Source organism: Malus sylvestris, chromosome 2 (assembly GCF_916048215.2).
Source record: "Malus sylvestris chromosome 2, drMalSylv7.2, whole genome shotgun sequence".
NCBI classification, from domain to species: domain Eukaryota; kingdom Viridiplantae; phylum Streptophyta; class Magnoliopsida; order Rosales; family Rosaceae; genus Malus; species Malus sylvestris.
Genome location: NC_062261.1, coordinates 30,166,638 through 30,184,589, shown reverse-complemented (window position 1 = coordinate 30,184,589; position 17,952 = coordinate 30,166,638). Strand labels below are relative to the sequence as shown.

General features: G+C 39.9%; 3 protein-coding genes across 3 annotated transcripts; 2 read left to right on the top strand and 1 right to left on the bottom strand.

Annotated features, from left to right (window-relative positions):
- Window positions 1-5,244: 5,244 nt before the first annotated feature.
- Window positions 5,245-6,972, bottom strand: LOC126585940 (beta-D-glucosyl crocetin beta-1,6-glucosyltransferase-like). Its single transcript, XM_050250550.1, has one exon. The coding sequence runs from the start codon at window positions 6,968-6,970 to the stop codon at window positions 5,483-5,485; it is 1,488 nt and encodes a 495-aa protein (XP_050106507.1). The 5' UTR covers window positions 6,971-6,972; the 3' UTR covers window positions 5,245-5,482.
- Window positions 6,973-10,240: 3,268 nt separating this feature from the next.
- Window positions 10,241-11,938, top strand: LOC126586591 (protein ANTAGONIST OF LIKE HETEROCHROMATIN PROTEIN 1-like). Its single transcript, XM_050251500.1, has 4 exons — window positions 10,241-10,269; window positions 10,353-10,864; window positions 10,959-11,184; window positions 11,280-11,938. Exons 2-4 carry the CDS (start codon window positions 10,355-10,357, stop codon window positions 11,735-11,737), a joined length of 1,194 nt encoding a protein of 397 aa, XP_050107457.1. The 5' UTR covers window positions 10,241-10,269; window positions 10,353-10,354; the 3' UTR covers window positions 11,738-11,938.
- LOC126586601 (uncharacterized) lies at window positions 11,938-13,176 on the top strand. The gene is made up of 2 exons (XM_050251510.1): window positions 11,938-12,294; window positions 12,392-13,176. Exons 1-2 carry the CDS (start codon window positions 11,938-11,940, stop codon window positions 12,926-12,928), a joined length of 894 nt encoding a protein of 297 aa, XP_050107467.1. The 3' UTR covers window positions 12,929-13,176.
- Window positions 13,177-17,952: the final 4,776 nt, after the last annotated feature.

Sequence of the window (17,952 nt, the reverse complement as noted above, 5' to 3'; positions counted from 1 at the left end):
CCTATCAGAATCCATTCCATCCTTAAGCGTTCTATGATAATCATGATATAATAGAAATAAAACCAAAGGTAGGTCGATTACTTGCGCCCCAAGTAACTTCGGACTTCTCGTTTATCAAGGATTGTCGTGGATGGGTTAAGTCCACATAAAGTTCTTTTTTATGCCTTGAGGCCAAGGACTTTTAAACTAATCAGATTTACATGCCTGCGGGCTTATGACTTGGATCTTATCAATTAAGGCTGATCGTCTTGCAGGTCCCTATCTTTGTAGTTCTGTCAAAGGTCTGAAAGCTTAGAGGGGGAGAAGGGAAAGGAGAATACAAAAGGTGAATCGATACTACAACAAGTTAGAACAAGGTAGCAGAGCTATTACAGAGGTTGGGAGAAAAGATTATCTCGCGGGGGATGAAGGCTTGGGCTGACTACAGCTTCGTTTTGAAAGGCAAATCTGGCTTTTTGAGCAGAGTTTGTGCTTTTGTTTGTTTGATTGAGTGTCTCTATTCCTGTCTTCTCTTCCTCCTTTTATAGACGACTCGGTTTGGCTCCTATAGCGACAGTTTTGCTCGAATGCGGTCTGAGGGTGATGACTCATCAGCTTTATTACATGTAATACCACCATAAAGTACTTTATGGGCTGTGCAGTGTGATCAGTCTACACCACTTGGTCCTTGGGTAGGTAGGCAAGTGGCCCTTGTGAATTGTATCAAGTCAGAAAAGGCCATTTCCTGCTTTCCCAAGTTTCGGCTGGGTTTTGATCTTCTATTCCTCCAGGCCTCCTTTTGGGCCGACTCCATCCTTGGGCCAAAATCAAGTTTTAATCCAAACAGATGCTATAGGAGGAAGATGCCTCTTTGCCCTTTTTGTTTTCTCCGTCGCGGAGTGAGAACAAAGAAAAGAGTAAAGAGAGATCGAGAAGGAAAGGAATGCGAAAAGGGAGAGAAGGGGAAAAATAACATGTGCCTACTATTGCTGCTGACACACTCCGACCCGAATGTCTACTTAGACATCCAAACTGAGCTGTGTTGGCCGACACTGCTCGGTTTGAGTGTCCAAGTGGACACATTCGGGTTGGGATGAGTCAACTGTCTTTCCCTTTTATTTTTAACTCTAACTAAACACATAAAAGAACACAACTCTAAACTAAATAATAAATAATAAAATAAAAGCTAATTAATAGTAAAAACAAATTATACACATGTAAACAATAATTAAGAAAAATTAACCATTCTATTAAGAAGTAATTTAAATGAGGGCCTTTACATACTGCCTGTTTCTAAACTATCCACTTTTATCAAACACTGTTAAATCCAACGAAAAATGGGCATGTGAGGCTCGATCTACCTATTCACTTTGAAGTAAACAACATTGACACATGGAGAGAGTAGCCAAAAATTATGTACTCAATTGTCTACACCAAGTGGTGCAAGTTGGTTTAGAATTTTAAATTCGGTCATTAACAGTTTTTAAACATATTGGATGAAAATTGGAATAATGCATACACAAATTCTAAAATTCTAAATAATTTTCAACCCATATTTTTCTGGAATGTTGCAAACTTGTACCGACAAAAAGAATTCTGAAATATTCCAAAATTCTAAAAGCTTTTTTACTTTAGATTATGTATTTAGTAATCAACTTTTGTATTTTAATTCGATCATTCTTAGTTTTAGATACAATTCATTAGTAGTTTTGATATTTGATATCATACACTTATATATATGACATTACAAAATTAATTGAAAATTCAGGAAAAATTAGTATCCGGTCCCTAGTTCTTACTGTTCATTGACTAAGACCTTATTAATTCTCAAATTTTGATTCAAGTCCCTAGCATTAATGTGATAATGAATTTACATGTTTATTATATAATTTTTAATATAAAAATTAGTAATTAATTTAGGGTTTAATATTCACACCTCTATTAAACTTCTAATTAATTTTCAATTCAAACATTTCCAAAATAATAAAAAATTAAATTAAATTAAGTTTGTACCTATTAGTTTTTTTTTTATATATATAAAAAGATTCTCAATTTTTTAACCTTAAATGTACCATTCATATAATTTTTCAATTTTTTTAATCTTAAATGTACCTATTCTCAAATATATCAATTTGTTATATGTAAAATGTACCCTTTTTTAATATAAAATCCATTCAAAATTTTTAATCCATGTTTAAACTTATATGGGTACATTTTTTTTTCGTTGATTTGAGAATGTATCCATATTTTGGTACAATAACTTTTTTTGTTAATTTTGGTTAATGTACCCATACATATATGTACACACACACACACACACACACACACACACACACTGTGACATCCCACATCGCCCAGAGGAGTGATCCTTAAATATATATTCCCATCCCTACCTAGCGCGAGGCCTTTTGGGAGCTCATTGGCTTCGGGTTCCGTAGAAACTCCGAAGTTAAGCGAGAAGGAGGCCAGAGCATTCCCAGGATGGGTGACCCACTGGGAAGTTGCTCGTGAGTTCCCAAAAACAAAACCGTGAGGGAATGGTAAGCCCAAAGCGGACAATATCATGCTACGGTGGTGGAGCGGGCCCAAGATGTGGTGGACCCGGGCCGGGATGTGACAAATTGGTATCATAGCCAATCCCTGGGCGGAAGTGTGCCGACGAGGACGTCGGGCCCCTAAGGGGGGTGGATTCTAACATCCCACATCGCCCAGGAGAGTGATCCTTAAATGTATATTCCCATCCCTACCTAGCGCAAGGCATTTTGGGAGCTCATTGGCTTCGGGTTCCGTAGGAACTCCGAAGTTAAGCGAGAAGGAGGCCAGAGCACTCCCATGATGGGTGACCCACTGGGAAGTTGCTCGTGAGTCTTCAAAAACAAAACCGTGAGGGAATGGTAAGCCCAAAGCGGACAATAGCGTGCTACGGTGGTGGAGCGGGCCCGGGAAGTGATTCGCCCCGGGCCGGGATGTGACAATTGGTATCAGAGCCAATCCCTGGGCGGAAGTGTGCCAACGAGGACGTCAGGCCCCTAAGAGGGATGGATTGTGACATCCCACATCGCCCAGGGGAGTGATCCTTAAATGTATATTCCCATCCCTACCTAGCGCGAGGCCTTTTGGGAGCTCATTGGCTTCGGGTTCCGTAGGAACTCCAAAGTTAAGTGAGAATGAGGCCAGAGCACTCCCAGGATGGGTGACGTATTGGGAAGTTGCTCGTGAGTTCCCAAAAACAAAACCGTGAAGGAATGGTAAGCCCAAAGCGGACAATATCGTGCTACGGTGGTGGAGCGGGCCCGGGAAGTGATCCGCCCCGGGCCGGGATGTGGCACACACAATACAATAGAGAGTATAATTTATATTTTATTATTTTTAATCCCATAAATTATGAGTTTTATTTAAAATCTCATTAATATAAACAATTACAAATTTCATTTTTTAATTTTTAATTTAAAAAAATATAGTAACTTATATTATTACATTAATGTCAGGAACCTCAATAAAAAATTAAAAACTAACAAGGTTTCAATCAAAGAATATTGATAACTAGGGACCGCATCCAAAGTGTCCCTTAAATTTATTAACAATATATATACCTAATATTAAGAAGGAATGACAAATTGCATATAGGAAAAATGTTTGAGAATATTATTGTTTTTTATTTTTGATTTTGTTTTTGTCAAAGGTTGAGTAATTCATTAAACAAAATCCAAATGAACATAAAATAGCTTACAACGAGTCTAAAAGGGACTAGCACATATAAAAAGAAACGCCACTAATGCAAAACAAAGCATGAGTAATAGTTTCTTTGTGAGTACAAAATGGTAAATAACGGAAATGCATAAGTGGCTCAACAAATAAAGAACCAAAAGTGGCTAGTACAGAAAATCCTAGATGCCTATGTGAGGGATGGCCAGCTGCAGAAGCTGGGAACCTAGAGGCCACTAACCACACACACTACCAAAATTTCACCACAAAATAACAACTGCTCCCTAGATCATACCATATGCAAATCTTCAAAAGCCCCAAATGGTAAACAAAATTAAACCACAAACAAACAACATTATATTAAAACCAAAACTCAAAATCACCACCAAACAACCTGCAAACCGATTGGAGTAGCCAAACTTCACAACTAAATACACCACCCGGGGGACTAGCCAAAAAAATAATTCTAACACCAGAAAATCACAACATGAATCCATAACCAAAGAAGGAGGCGGGGCAGAGCTCCGCGCTGAAACCAATGTCTTGGTTTCACACACCTCCAACTGAATGAGCGACAATTCGCACTCGGGGTGGGTAGTAGACGCAAGAGTTCGTTAGAGTACTCAACCGAAAGCAGCCAATTTGACAGCAAATGAGAGTCAGTAGGGCCAGGGTGGAGGGTGAAAAGGAAACGGCATAGGACGATGGAGAGCGTGTGGATGAAATTGTAGTTTGGGTTAAGGATGTTAACTACATTGCAATGGTTGGGAATTAAAAGGAAAATCAAGAACAATGGATGAAGAGAAGGATGAACACAGAGATATTAGAGAGAGAGAGTTTAGAGAGAAATAGGATTTGTATTCACTAATCAAATGAAGATTACACATACTGTTTATATAGAAATCCTAACCACTTTAACCAAATACTAACTACCTAACTATATTACTAACTGTATTACATTTTTACCCTTAATAAAGGATTTGTGGGTTTGGGGCTAAAGAAAATCTGGTGCATATTGGCAAGAAACAGTGGGCAATTAGAGGAAAATCAACACAGGAAAAGTCCAGTTCCCCAATTGAGATGAAATTCAAGCTCACAACCGCCATTGAAAGAGGATTGGAGTGAACCACCATCTTTGGGGAGATGTGGCCAACCACCATCATTAAAGAGATGGGGCAAAATAGCACTTAGAGAGGAGAGATGAGGTTAAAGGTGGAGAAGGTAGAGAATGGGAAAGAAGGAGGACCTGGTGGGGGACACGGGAGGATGGAAAAGTTTTCAGGTTATTTATATTATTATTGTTGTTGTTGTTGTTTTTCAATTCGAGGATATTTATCCTATCAAGTTGTTTATTATAGAAGAGACTAGCTCTGTATATAATAGATGAATATCCAAGGTAATTATAGTACTCAATAGTTGTTTGTTATTGGAGAGACTAGTTTTGTATATAATGGATGAATATCCAATGTAATTATAGGACTCAATAGTTGTTTGTTATTGGAGAGACTAGTTTTGTATATAATGGATGAATATCCAATGTAATTATAGGACTCAATAATGTAAGGAAATTCTCTTTTTATTACAACAATAACGTCACACAATATTTGGTACACCGTGGAGCAAATGCATAATCTGGAAAATTATTACGTTTTGTACGAATGCATTCCAGGTTATCCATTACAACAAAGAAAGAAAAAAACACCAAAACAGAAGTAGACGTACCATATAATCCTTCAAATTAAACTGATACATATGTACGTAAAGCTGTTTTATATATTGTGTCCATTTCGCATATGCTCTATGCACATAGTTGCACCAGCTGCTCCAGCTGCTCCAGCACGTCATTTATCTCTTCATCCTCAATCTCTTTCATGTTGTCTCTTACTTCCAGTGCCTTCATTCTCACGCCCTCTCCAATTTTCTTCACAACCACATCTCCGATCGCCTCTGCAATCGCTTCTCGTTGCAAACCACCACCTTCTGCTCTCCTAGCCTCCACACCCACGCCGACCTCCTCTACCAGTTTGGCGTTCACTGGTTGGTCAAGTTGCATTGGCAGGGCTATAATTGGAACGCCGAACTTGATGCTCTCCAACACAGAGCTCCATCCACAGTGGCTCACAAACCCACCGACGCTATGGTGTTGCAATATCTTTGCTTGTGGTGCCCAACCCTCCACTATCATTCCCCTCTCTCCCATCCTCTCTACAAACCCTTTTGGCAATACTTCTTCAACTTTAGTGGTTTTGTCTTCCTTGGGAAATCTAATAACCCAAATGAAACTCACTTTGCTGAGCTCTAACCCATGAGCTATCTCTTCTATTTCCTCCTTGGACAAAAAGTACTCACTCCCAAAGGAAACATACACAACCGAAGACTTCTCCCTTTTGTTCAGCCACTGGATGATCGGAGACTCCTCGTCGGTTTTTTGGTCCAGTGGGTCTTGAACTAGTGGACCAACAGGCACAATCTTCTTCCCGACTAAATCAGAGAGATAATCGATATATTTCGCTTCAATCTCTCTGGATGTCTTCGCCAAAATGATATTGCAAGAACTAGAACTGCACTGCTGTATGCGGTCTCCGTCCTTTAGGCCATTTGATGAAAACTCCACCTGATTTTTGAACATTCTGATCTCGTAATCCCGAAGATGGATTCCTGGGAAAGGAAATTTGAGACTGGAATTCTTGAAATGGTTAGCGAAAATTGAAATAATGGTGGCAGCGTTAATGGTACAAAACTCAACGGCCGGAATATTGTGCGACAAAGCTAGAGAGGGTGCCCATGGTTGGAGAAAATCATAAATGAGCAAATCTGGTTTTAGGGTTTGGAGGACGTTGGAGAAGTTGCTGCTGGACATGTCGAAGGCCTTTTTGAGAGTGGACATGAGATGGGGAGGGAGGCCATTGGTGGTGTGGTAGTGAGGTGGCAGTTCAGGCAACTCATCTTGCGGAAGATGGAGTTCCACAAACTCAATGCAGTGGGAGTATTTTTCAGAGAGTTTGGGCTTGATGGAGGTGAGATTCACAGGCGTGGAACAAATGTAGAAGTGAAGATTGTTTCTCTTGTGGGTGAGCTTCTTGGCTAGCTCGAGGAAGGGAGAAATGTGACCGTGGGCTAGCCATGGAAGCATAAGAATACTAATGCTTCTGTGCTGCTGAGAATAAACCATTCTTTCAAAATTTGACTCTTTTTTGTGGTTGGTGTTTTGACTAAAGGAAGTGATCTGATGATTATATATTTTTAAGCCACGGGAAGAGACACACACACATATACATACATACATACATACATATATATATAGGGTAGTGTGATCGAGAGGTGACGAAACTACAAGAATTTTGAAGAGACGTGGAGCTTTAATAATTGATAGAGACTCTAGGGACCCGTTTGTTTGACCGGATTAGGGGGGACTGGATTGGACTAGATTGTAGTCCCTTGTTTGTTCTGCACCAGGATTAGGTTTAATGGGATTAAATGGGACTCGCTCGGATTAATGGGTTCGCTAGGAGTTCTTAGCCGAGAACCCCAAATTCGGCCGGACTCGCAAGACCTTCCGCGAGAGAAAACCTCGCTCATCCTGCGAGAGAGAGAGTTGTCGCCATCGCTCCCTGCTTGCCTTGCTCCCTCATCCTCGTCCTCTTCACCCTCATCTCTGCGTCTTGCTTGCCTTCATCTGCATCTTGCTCGCCCTTATCTGCTCCTCTTGCCTGGTAAACTTCGAATCTTCGATTTATTTCTTCAATTTGTTTTGCAGATCGTGATATTACTAAGCTTTATTTGATTTAATTATTTTGGGTTTGAGAAATTTTCAATAATATACCTCTGTAGTTGAACAAATTAGAGTTTTGATTTTTAGGGTCAAATTGCAGATCCTGCTCGCCCTGCTCCTCCACCTTCTTCTCAGGCGACATCTCAGGAACACTCCAACCAAATCGCCCCTCCTCCTCCCCTGTTCGATCCAAGTCAAAGTAACCCTCTCTCTCTCTGTCTCTCACTCTTACTCTGGTTCTTTTGAATTTGCAGTAATGTGTGTGTGTGTGTGTGTATGTATGCAGTGTGTGTGTGTATGTATGTATGCAGTGTGTGTGTGTATGTATGTATGCAGTGTGTGTGTGTGTGTGTGTGTATGCAATGTGTGTGTATGTATGCAGTGTGTGTGTGTGTGTGTGTATGCAATGTGTGTGTGTGTGTGTGTATGTATGCAGTGTGTGTGTGTGTGTATGTATGTAGTGTGTGTGTGTGCAATGTGTGTGTGTGTGTATGCAATGTGTGTGTGTGTGTGTGTATGTATGCAGTGTGTGTGTGTGTATGTATGTAGTGTGTGTGTGTGTGCAATGTGTGTGTGTGTATGCAATGTGTGTGTGTGTGTATGTATGCAGTGTGTGTGTGTGTGTATGTATGTAGTGTGTGTGTGTGTGTATGCAGTGTGTGTGTGTGTGTATGTATGTATGCAGTGTGTGTGTGTATGCAGTGTGTGTGTGTGTGTGTGTGTGTATGCAGTGTGTGTGTGTGTGTGTATGCAGTATGTATGCAGTGTGTGTGTGTGTGTGTATGCAGTGTGTGTGTGTGTGTATGTATGTATGTATGCAGTATGTATGCAGTGTGTGTGTGTGTGTGTGTGCAGTGTGTGTGTATGTATGCAGTGTGTGTGTGTGTGCAGTGTGTGTATGTATGCAGTGTGTGTGTGTGTGTATGTATGCAGTGTGCAGTGTGTGTGCAGTGTGTGTGTGTATGCAGTGTGTGTGTGTGTGTGCAGTGTGTGTGTATGTATGGTGTGTGTGTGTGTGCAGTGTGTGTGTGTGTGTGTATGTATGGTGTGTGTGTGTATGCAGTGTGTGTGTGTGTGTGCAGTGTGTGTGTGTGTGTGTGTGTATGTATGCAGTATGTATGCAGTGTGTGTGTGTGCAGTGTGTGTGTGTGCAGTGTGTGTGTGTGTGTGTGTATGTATGCAGTATATATGCAGTGTGTGTGTGTGCAGTGTGTGTGTGTGAGTATGTATGCAGTGTGTGTGTGTGTGTGTGTGTGTGTGTGTGTGTGTGTGAGTATAAAAACAGAGTGTGTGTGTGAGGGTAAGAGTGTGTTGCACTCTGTCCCCATGTGTGTGTGTGTATGTATGCAGTATGTATGCAGTGTGCAGTGTGTGTGCAGTGTGTGTGTATGCAGTGTGTGTGTGTGTGCAGTGTGTGTGTGTGTGTGTGTGTGTGTGTGTGTGAATGTGTGCAGTGTGTGAGTGTGAGTGTAAGTGTGAGTGTGAGTGTGTGTGAGTGTGAGTGTGTGTGAGTGTGAGTGTGTGTGCAGTGTGTGTGTGTATGCAGTGTGTGTGTGTGTGCAGTGTGTGTGTGAGTGTGTATGCAGTGTGTGTGTGTGCAGTGTGTGTGTGTGTGTATGTATGTATGCAGTGTGCGTGCGTGTGTGTGTGTGTGTGAGTATAAAAACAGAGTGTGTGTGTGAGGGTAAGAGTGTGTTGCACTCTGTCCCCGTGTGTGTGTGTGTGTGGCTGTGTGCAGTGTGTGAGTGTGAGTGTAAGTGTGAGTGTGAGTGTGTGTGAGTGTGAGTGTAAGTGTGAGTGTGAGTGTGTGTGACTGTGAGTGTTTGTGCAGTGTGTGTGTGTATGCAGTGTGTGTGTGTGTGTGCAGTGTGTGTGTGTGTGTGTATGCAGTATGTATGCAGTGTGTGTATGTATGCAGTGTGCAGTGTGTGTGTGTGTGTGTATGCGGTATGTATGCAGTGAGTGTGTATGCAGTGTGTGTGTGTGTGTATGTATGCGGTATGTATGCAGTGTGTGTGTGTGTGCAGTGTGTGTGTGTATGCAGTGTGTGTGTGAGTGTGTATGCAGTGTGTGTGTGTGTGTATGTATGCGGTATGTATGCAGTGTGTGTGTGTGTGCAGTGTGTGTGTGTATGTATGCAGTGTGTGTGTGTGCAGTGTATGTATGCAGTGTGTGTGTGCGCAGTGTGTGTATGCAGTGTGTGTGTGTGCAGTGTGTGTATGAGTATGAGTATGTATGTATGCAGTGTGTGCAGTGTGTGTATGAGTATGTATGCAGTGTGTGTGTGCAGTGTATGTATGCAGTGTGTGTGTGTGCAGTGTGTGTATGCAGTGTGTGTGTGTGCAGTGTGTGTATGCAGTGTGTGTGTGTGCAGTGTGTGTATGAGTATGAGTATGTATGTATGCAGTGTGTGCAATGTGTGTGTGTGTGTATGTATGCGGTATGTATGCAGTGTGTGTGTGTGTGTGTGTATGTATGCAGTGTGTGTGTGTGTGTGTATGTATGTATGCAGTGTGTGTGTGTGTGCAATGTGTGTGTGTGTGTGTGTATGTATGTATGCAGGGTGTGTGTGAGTCTATGTCAGTGTGTGAGAGTGTGTATGTCCGTGTGTGTGTGTTAGTGTGAGTGTGAGTGTGAGTATGTATGTGTATTTTGCACATTTGTCCATGAGTGTGTGTGTATGTACCATGATATTACAATGTGAATGTTTTGTATGGTGTGGGGTTGATGCTGAATTGCAATTTTTTGTGGTTGTTTGTTGCAGAGAAGATGAGCATAAACAGAAGGCTAAGGCTAAGGCTACTGCATTACAGGTGTCCTTTAATTTCCCTCTTCACATGCAATGCCTAGGAATGATAGCAATCCTCATACTATTGTTTTTTTTTTGTTTGGATAGATATGGATCGAAGGAAGCTTTTATTGATCTTATTGTTAGAGATGTCTTATTTGGAGACAATTTGTATTTGTACGATTCTTGTGGTGATGATGCTACGTGGCAAACAGAGACATGTTGAACGACCCACATTGACTAACCGTTCACTTATTAGACGAGAGATTAGTTTGTGTTATCTGAATGGTATAATAGGGAATACTGATACTGAATGTGTCAACGAATTGAGAATGGATAGAAGGACTTTTGGCATATTATGCGATTTACTTCGTCAAGATGGGAGGGTAAAAACTGATGGTTTGGTGTCTGTAGAGGAACAGATGTGTATGACTTTACAAATATTAGCACATCATACTAAGAATCGTAGTGTTGGCGGTAGATTTTATAGGTCGGGAGAGACTATAAGTAGGTATTTCAATAGCGTATTGCAAGGAATTTTGCGATTACAAGGTATCCTACTAAAAGTCCCCCAGCCTGTGCCTATTGATTCTACAGATCCTAGGTGGCGATGTTTTAAGGTATGATGAGAATTTTTTTTCATTTTCCCTAAGCTTTAACTCTTCATTCCCTTTGTATAAATTAACAAAAACTTTTTTATTTTTTATTTTTAAGAATTGCTTGGGAGCATTGTATGGAACACACATTGATGTGCATGTACCTGAAATTGACAAACCAAGATACCGAACAAGAAAGGGTCGAGTCGCAACTAATGTGTTAGGTGTGTGTTCAGGAGATATGCAGTTCATATATGTGTTTCCGGGGTGGGAGGGTTCCGCATCAGACTCTAGAGTGCTACATGATGCAATTAGTAGGCCTAATGGTTTTAAGGTACCAGCGGGTAAGACTATTACTTAGTCTCAACTTTGTAAGTTAGGTTTAGTTCTGTTTGTCAACTACAAAACACTAATAAGGTCTGTTTTTTTTTTTCATTAGGTTGTTATTACCTTGTAGATGGTGGTTATACAAATGGTGAAGGATTCCTTGCACCCTATAGAGGAATACCTTATCATTTATCTGAATGGGAGGGACGAACACCTTCTAATAAGGAAGAATATTTTAACATGAAGCATTCTAAGGCAAGGAATGTAATTGAACGCTGTTTTGGCTTGCTAAAAGGAAGGTGGTCGATACTAAGGAGTCCATCTTTCTATCCGATAAGGACACAAGGTCGAATAATTACCGATTGTTGCCTACTACACAATCTTATTAGGCAAGAGATGTCTGTAGATCCAATGGAGAATTTGCCAATAATAGAAGATGGACAAAATACAGAAGAAGGTGAATATGTTGGTAGTGTTCAAACATCGGACCAGTGGACTGCAATGAGGAATGATATGGCTCAGGAAATGTATAATGAGTGGAGAGCAATTAGGAACCAGCAACCGAACTAGCTATATGTGTTAATGATAACATTTTATTTTAGTATTCCTTTTTATCATGCATTTGTTAGATATTAGCACAATGATTGGATGGTATGCAAATTAATTGGATATTATGCAAGTTGATTGGATATTATGCAAGTTGATTGGATATTATGCAAATTGATTATTTGTATGGTATTTTCCTTCATTAAAATATTTTTTGTTTAGGTATGGATAACGAAAAATTTTTGAATGCTACTCAAGAGCCAAAAGGAAGAAGGCGTAAATGGGAAGCATTTGAGGAAGAAGTATTACTAGGAGTTCTTGAGGATTTTGTTGCTCGGAAGCAACGGTGTGACACCGGTGCTTTCAAACAAGGTACTTTGGTTGAAATAGCAAAAGCTGTCAATGTTTTATGTCCTCATTCAAATATAAAGGCAAATCCACATATTGAGTCCAAGTTGAAGAAATGGAAAAAAACATATAGTATGGTCGTTGACATGATAAACACAAGTGGATTTGCATGCAATGATGTCAAAAAGTGCGTTGAAGTTGACAGTGATGACGCATGGCAAACTTATGTGCAGGTTCATATCCTATTTTATTTATGCATTAGTTATATTCTTGCTGCTATATTTGTTACGCATGCTAAATTTTAGTTTTGCTATGTTGATATAATCTTAGAGAAATAAAGAAGCCGATGGATGGAGAAGCAAACCTTTTCCACTGTTTGATAGATTTGCATATATATTTGGAAAAGATCGGGCTACGGGTAATGTAGCCGAAACCCCTGCTCAAATGGTGGAGGAACAAAGTCATGATCATGTTGGTGAAAGTGATATTAGAGGTGATAATTTTGTTTCTTCAATGAACCAACAAAGCCAACAAAGCACCCCATCTGAAAATAGCCAAAGAAAGAGAAAAAGAGCTGTGAGAAGTTCAAGTGATGGAACCGAGGCAATTATCAGTGGACTGAAAGATTTTTATGTTGAAAGTGGGAAGAGGATGCAAATGGTAACTGAAGCTTTAGTTCAAGGTACTGCAGATCATACTGACATAGCTAATGAACTTGAAGCAATGGGTCTCTCTCCTATGGATCAAATTGATGCATTGTCTCTTATTTTGGATAAACCAAAAAATGTGGGAGTGTTCAGGGCAATCAAACCGAAACTCAAGAAAGTGTTCGTCCAAAGGCTTTTAAGCGACAACGCAAGCGGATGAGGATTTTGGCTAATGTTAACATGGATGTATTTTATTAACGTTAACATGGATGTATTTTATTAATCATACAATCTTATGTTATGACTTATAACTTAGCTTTGCACTAGTATTTTGGCTTATGTTAACTAGCCATTTTGTAAATTATGGAGATCTATTTTGGCTAATGTTAACTAATGTTAACTAGGATTTTCTAAATTATGGAGATCTTATGTACTTGTATTTGTTGAAGTTGCATGTATTGGCCACTATTGTTTTTCTTCTGTTGGGTGATAGAGTTTAAATCAAGCTACATTTGTAAATTAAACCCAATTCTATTAGCAGGTAATAGAAACAAAACAATTGTCAATTTTTTTTAAGATTCATAATATACATGGTAAAAATATGCTCCAATTAACCTATATCATGAGATTTGTAGCATTACTCTATTACACAATGGCAAAAATTTGTAGTCCTAGTCTAAGCAAACACAAATCTGGTGAACAGTACTGTTTTTCTTATCCTGCTTCTTAGTCCGAGACTGCACCAAACGCTTCACTAAGTTAGTCCAGCTTAGTCCAGTCTAAGCCAGTCCAGCTTAGTCCCGGCAGCTAGTCCAGTCCAAGACAGTCTGGCGCAACAAACGCACCCTAGATGTTTCGTGTGACTTCCTAAGCTGAAGATGCATGCGATAAAGACACAGCAAAGAAAAGAAGTTTAGTAAAACTTCTTTTTTATTTGTTGGCCTAAGGGTTACTTAATTACATTTTGACACGTGGCTACCAACTAGGCCAAAATGTCGACTGACGCCTACGAGCAAAAAATGCTCCCTCGACAAAGTCACTCCAAAATAAAATGGAAAATTTGAAATAGGTGTTGCAGTTCTATTTAGAATAGGAATGTGATTGTGTAAATCTTAGGAAATATGAGAATGTATTTTATATTTCTATTAGGATTTGATTATCTATTAAATGTTATAATCCTAAAGGGAAAAGTTTTACCCTTCCTACTACTATAAATAAAGGCACAATAGGGTGAGTTAACACAAACCCACAATTACACATCTCTCTATTCTTCTCTATTGCCGCACCCCCTCTCTCTCTAAGGCCTCCATAATTGTTCAGTAAATTATGCCTAGAACACGTTATCAGCACGCTCTTAACGCTACGCTAACAAGAGAGTTTGATCTTCAATTTGGGGAGTATTACGTTTTAATCATTCTTTTCATGATTAATTTATTATTTTATTAAATTGATCTACATGCTATTGATTCAATTTAATTTTTCTGTGTTGAACGTAATACAACGCATTGGAGAATTCCGGCTTTCAAGAAGGATCTTCTACAAATTCAAAAGCTTTTGTTGTTTTCTGCTACTCAGGTACGCTTAAAATAAAGGAAGATATTTGAAACGACCCATGAAGCATGAAAACATTCCCCATGATGCATGAACCCCCTACATTTATATTTACCTTCCGATATATATATATATATATATATATATATATATATATATATATATATATATTGTATATGTTCATATATTGGTCAATATATATATTTGTTTCATACATTACGCAATAATTGCTATGTGGAATTTGTGAGTTAAAGTATTCAATTAAATTAGAAGCATGTTTCGGGTTTTTCTAAACCCTAAAGGATTTGAAAAAAAAAATGGGGGAATTAGGACATGGTGCGGCACACCACCGCACCATCATTGTGCAAATAATCACCAGGCCTAGGCTTGGATTTTACCTCGGTAGGGCCTGCAGCCCTGAGCCTATGCACACTGGCCTTGGCCCGCAGCCATCCAACCTGCCTAATTATCTGGGTTGTCCTCCCATACACACAATGCAACCTTTTTGGTTGCTGGGTTTTGTTGCTTTGGCTCACATACATATAGCCAGCATATGCTGGGCTTGTCACTGCGTCACCCATACCCAAGCATGTGACCTGCAGTCATTATGGGGCTGCTTTCACGCAACCAGCCTTCGCTGGGATCCCCGTGACAACCCACAGGCCAGCTTGCGCTAGACCTGTCTGTGCACTCCCTTGTGGCCTAAAACACAACCCAGCTGCGACTAGGGTCTCCCATTCTTCACCCATGGCCTGCAACATCCATCAAAGGAACATTTGGGCCTCGTCTTATGCTTAAGGCACCCAACCCGTGCCTCTTAACCCCCGGCATTAAGCCCAATTATTTTTGGGGCTCTATTTTCGATCCAATAATATTATTTTAATATTATTTTACTTCTACGATCGATCCCGAATGGTCCCGATCTATTGAATTAATTAAAAGTGACCTGCAGTCCATTAATCTGATAATGAATCCAAAATTATTGACCTGAAGATCACTTTTGGACATTAACGATTCAATAATTTATTTCTCTTCTTCAAACCATCACATACTTCCGTAGTAACGAAGCTCTCACACTTGAGTTCCTGAAGACAACTCAAATCCACTACACTAAGTTAGTATATTGCATTCTGAGTTTCTTGCAGGAACCTCTCTTTTATGAACTAAATGTTCATAAACTAAATCGAACCTGTAGTTTCGAATTTAGTGCCTTTGAAACCAGAAGTTTTCATAAACCAATACACCTATGAAAACCCGACGTTTTTCATGAAAACCATGTCTTAGAACTCGAATGTTCTAACTTTGATGCTTATGGATTATTCATTCTCATAGCACCAATCACAATCTTGTTCCTTCAAATTCAATGAATTGTCAAACCGTCACAAGTTTGATTTTCCTGATTTGGGCATTTCTAATAGAAACCACTTTATGTGGGGTACAAGATGTGAATCTCCACATGACTATTAAGAAGCTGAGAAATCATTGAAGCCAACAATAACATGGAAGAGCTGAATAAGCATCTACCATGATCTTCATTCAAAGACTTATGCTCAAAGCATTACAAATGGAAGTACCTCCCGAACGAGGATTCCATGGCTCTTTGGCTCGCTTCTATGGACCGTCTAATCATGAAAGATATTGCCCAAAGCAAACCATGATTACGTCCATGAATGAGTACAATTCTGAAGTTTATAAATCCGATCGAATTTTGACTGGAGAATACTTTTCTCGTCCTTCCCTGTTTCTAACTCGCCCTTGAAGCAGCAGTGTAGATAGCGGAAGTTTATCAAATTCTCGGATCTGATTACTACCACAAACGTGAGAGAAAGGTATGGACCCAGTTTGGTCAAATCCTACCAAATGGTGATGCACTGCTTCGGTAAGGATACACTGAATGGCATACTCTCTCACAATCCAATTTTGAGTTTGTTTTAACAAACATATAGTAGAATCAGGGCATGCCAAGGTGCGGCATCATGCCTGACGCGTGATCCTTGGCACCCAAGACCTAAAACTTCAAGAATACGGGATAATATTCCCAAACCTTAACCCTGCAAAATCTACTTCCGTCTTGATGGAATAGACCATTGGTTATGCACCTGTTCGTGCCCCTACCAATGTTGTTGAGGAGTACCATTCTAGTAGTCAATATGTGAGATTGATTTTGCTCCACCGAATATCGTTGGAATAGCAAAATTTCGACATGGATGGCCTTATTGGCCGAATCCCCTTAGTAAATTTACTTGGTGAACATTTTTCCATGTTCTTGGATTCAGGTTTGGTGTATGTTTTACTTATGGATAATCTTATTGATATTGTCCTCGAATATGAGTTAATTGAATCATATTTCTTAATACATGTGACCGATTCAATTAAACACGTGATTAGGTAGGAATGTGGGAAAGTTAGTTGTCTGGATGAATGCGTACTATGCACACTAACTTTACACCTAAATCACAACTTTAACAACGACTTCAGGTCTATCCAACCTGATTAAGAGCATTGGCACGCTCCTCGTTGTATGAATGATACTGAATTATCATTTAAAGGACTTTAAATTCTTCCTGATGTTGAGTTTTTAAGGATATTCGAGATGACAATGATCATAAATGAAACCACTGAAGAAAATAGAGTGAAATATCTTTGCACCACCTCCAAAAATGAGCTTGAAGCTTTGATTTGGGGCCAATGGGTTGTCTCCCAAACTAGGAATACACCACATGTGGCCGGCCTATAGCCTGGTGATTGAGCAGTTTACTTGCTTTGGCACGACCTTTTGGGACACTTAGGTTGAACAATGATGCTACAACGCATCTCCTTATCTGAAGTAAGGATTTTGTGCCTACAAGCACACTTTGCCAATCCTGCTCATTAGGGAAATTGATTTTCTATATCATTTCTTGCAAAGATACGACACGACTCCATTTTCGCAGTGGATTCAAAGGAATATATGTGGACTAATCCAACCAAAATGCGGACCATATAAATATTTATGGTTTTGGTTGATGAATCGACAAACCGGTCACATGTTTATCCACACACATTACTGCTACACCTCTTGGCCGATTAAGGGTTCACCACTCTACTTATCCCTTGAGGTCTGGAAGACTGGATAATGCTAAAGAGTTTATATCGACGGTTTTCGATAAAGTATTGCATGTCATTTTGGGTTTTTAATTGAACATCGCATTCCTATGTTCACCCCAAATAGCCTAGCCTAGCGATCATAAAGCGCAATTTAAATGATCGCCCAAATTTTGGTAAACGTACCAAGTTTTCGGTCTTTGCCTAGGGCTATGCAATCTTGCACGCAGCTATGTTGGTCCGCCTTGAGGCCCATTGCCACCCAACCTATATGACGTTACAGTTGGTTACTGGGTACAAACCTGACAACTTTCGTATTTACGCATTTGGGTGCGCATTCCATGTGCTAAGTTGCGCCGCCGCAACGTACCACCATGGGTCCTCAAAGAAGGATGTGTATCTTTTGTCAATCATGATTCTCCTTCACACTAGCTCTCTTCGAGCCCTTGCACATGATCTTTTTACCGCTTATTTGCGGGTTGTCACTTTAATGAGACAGTCTTCCCACCGTTAGGAGGAGATAAGAACGTCAACGTTATTGTAGAACAGCGTGAATTTGCATGGACGTTGCCCACTATGTCTCATCTCGATAACATATTCCTCTAATCT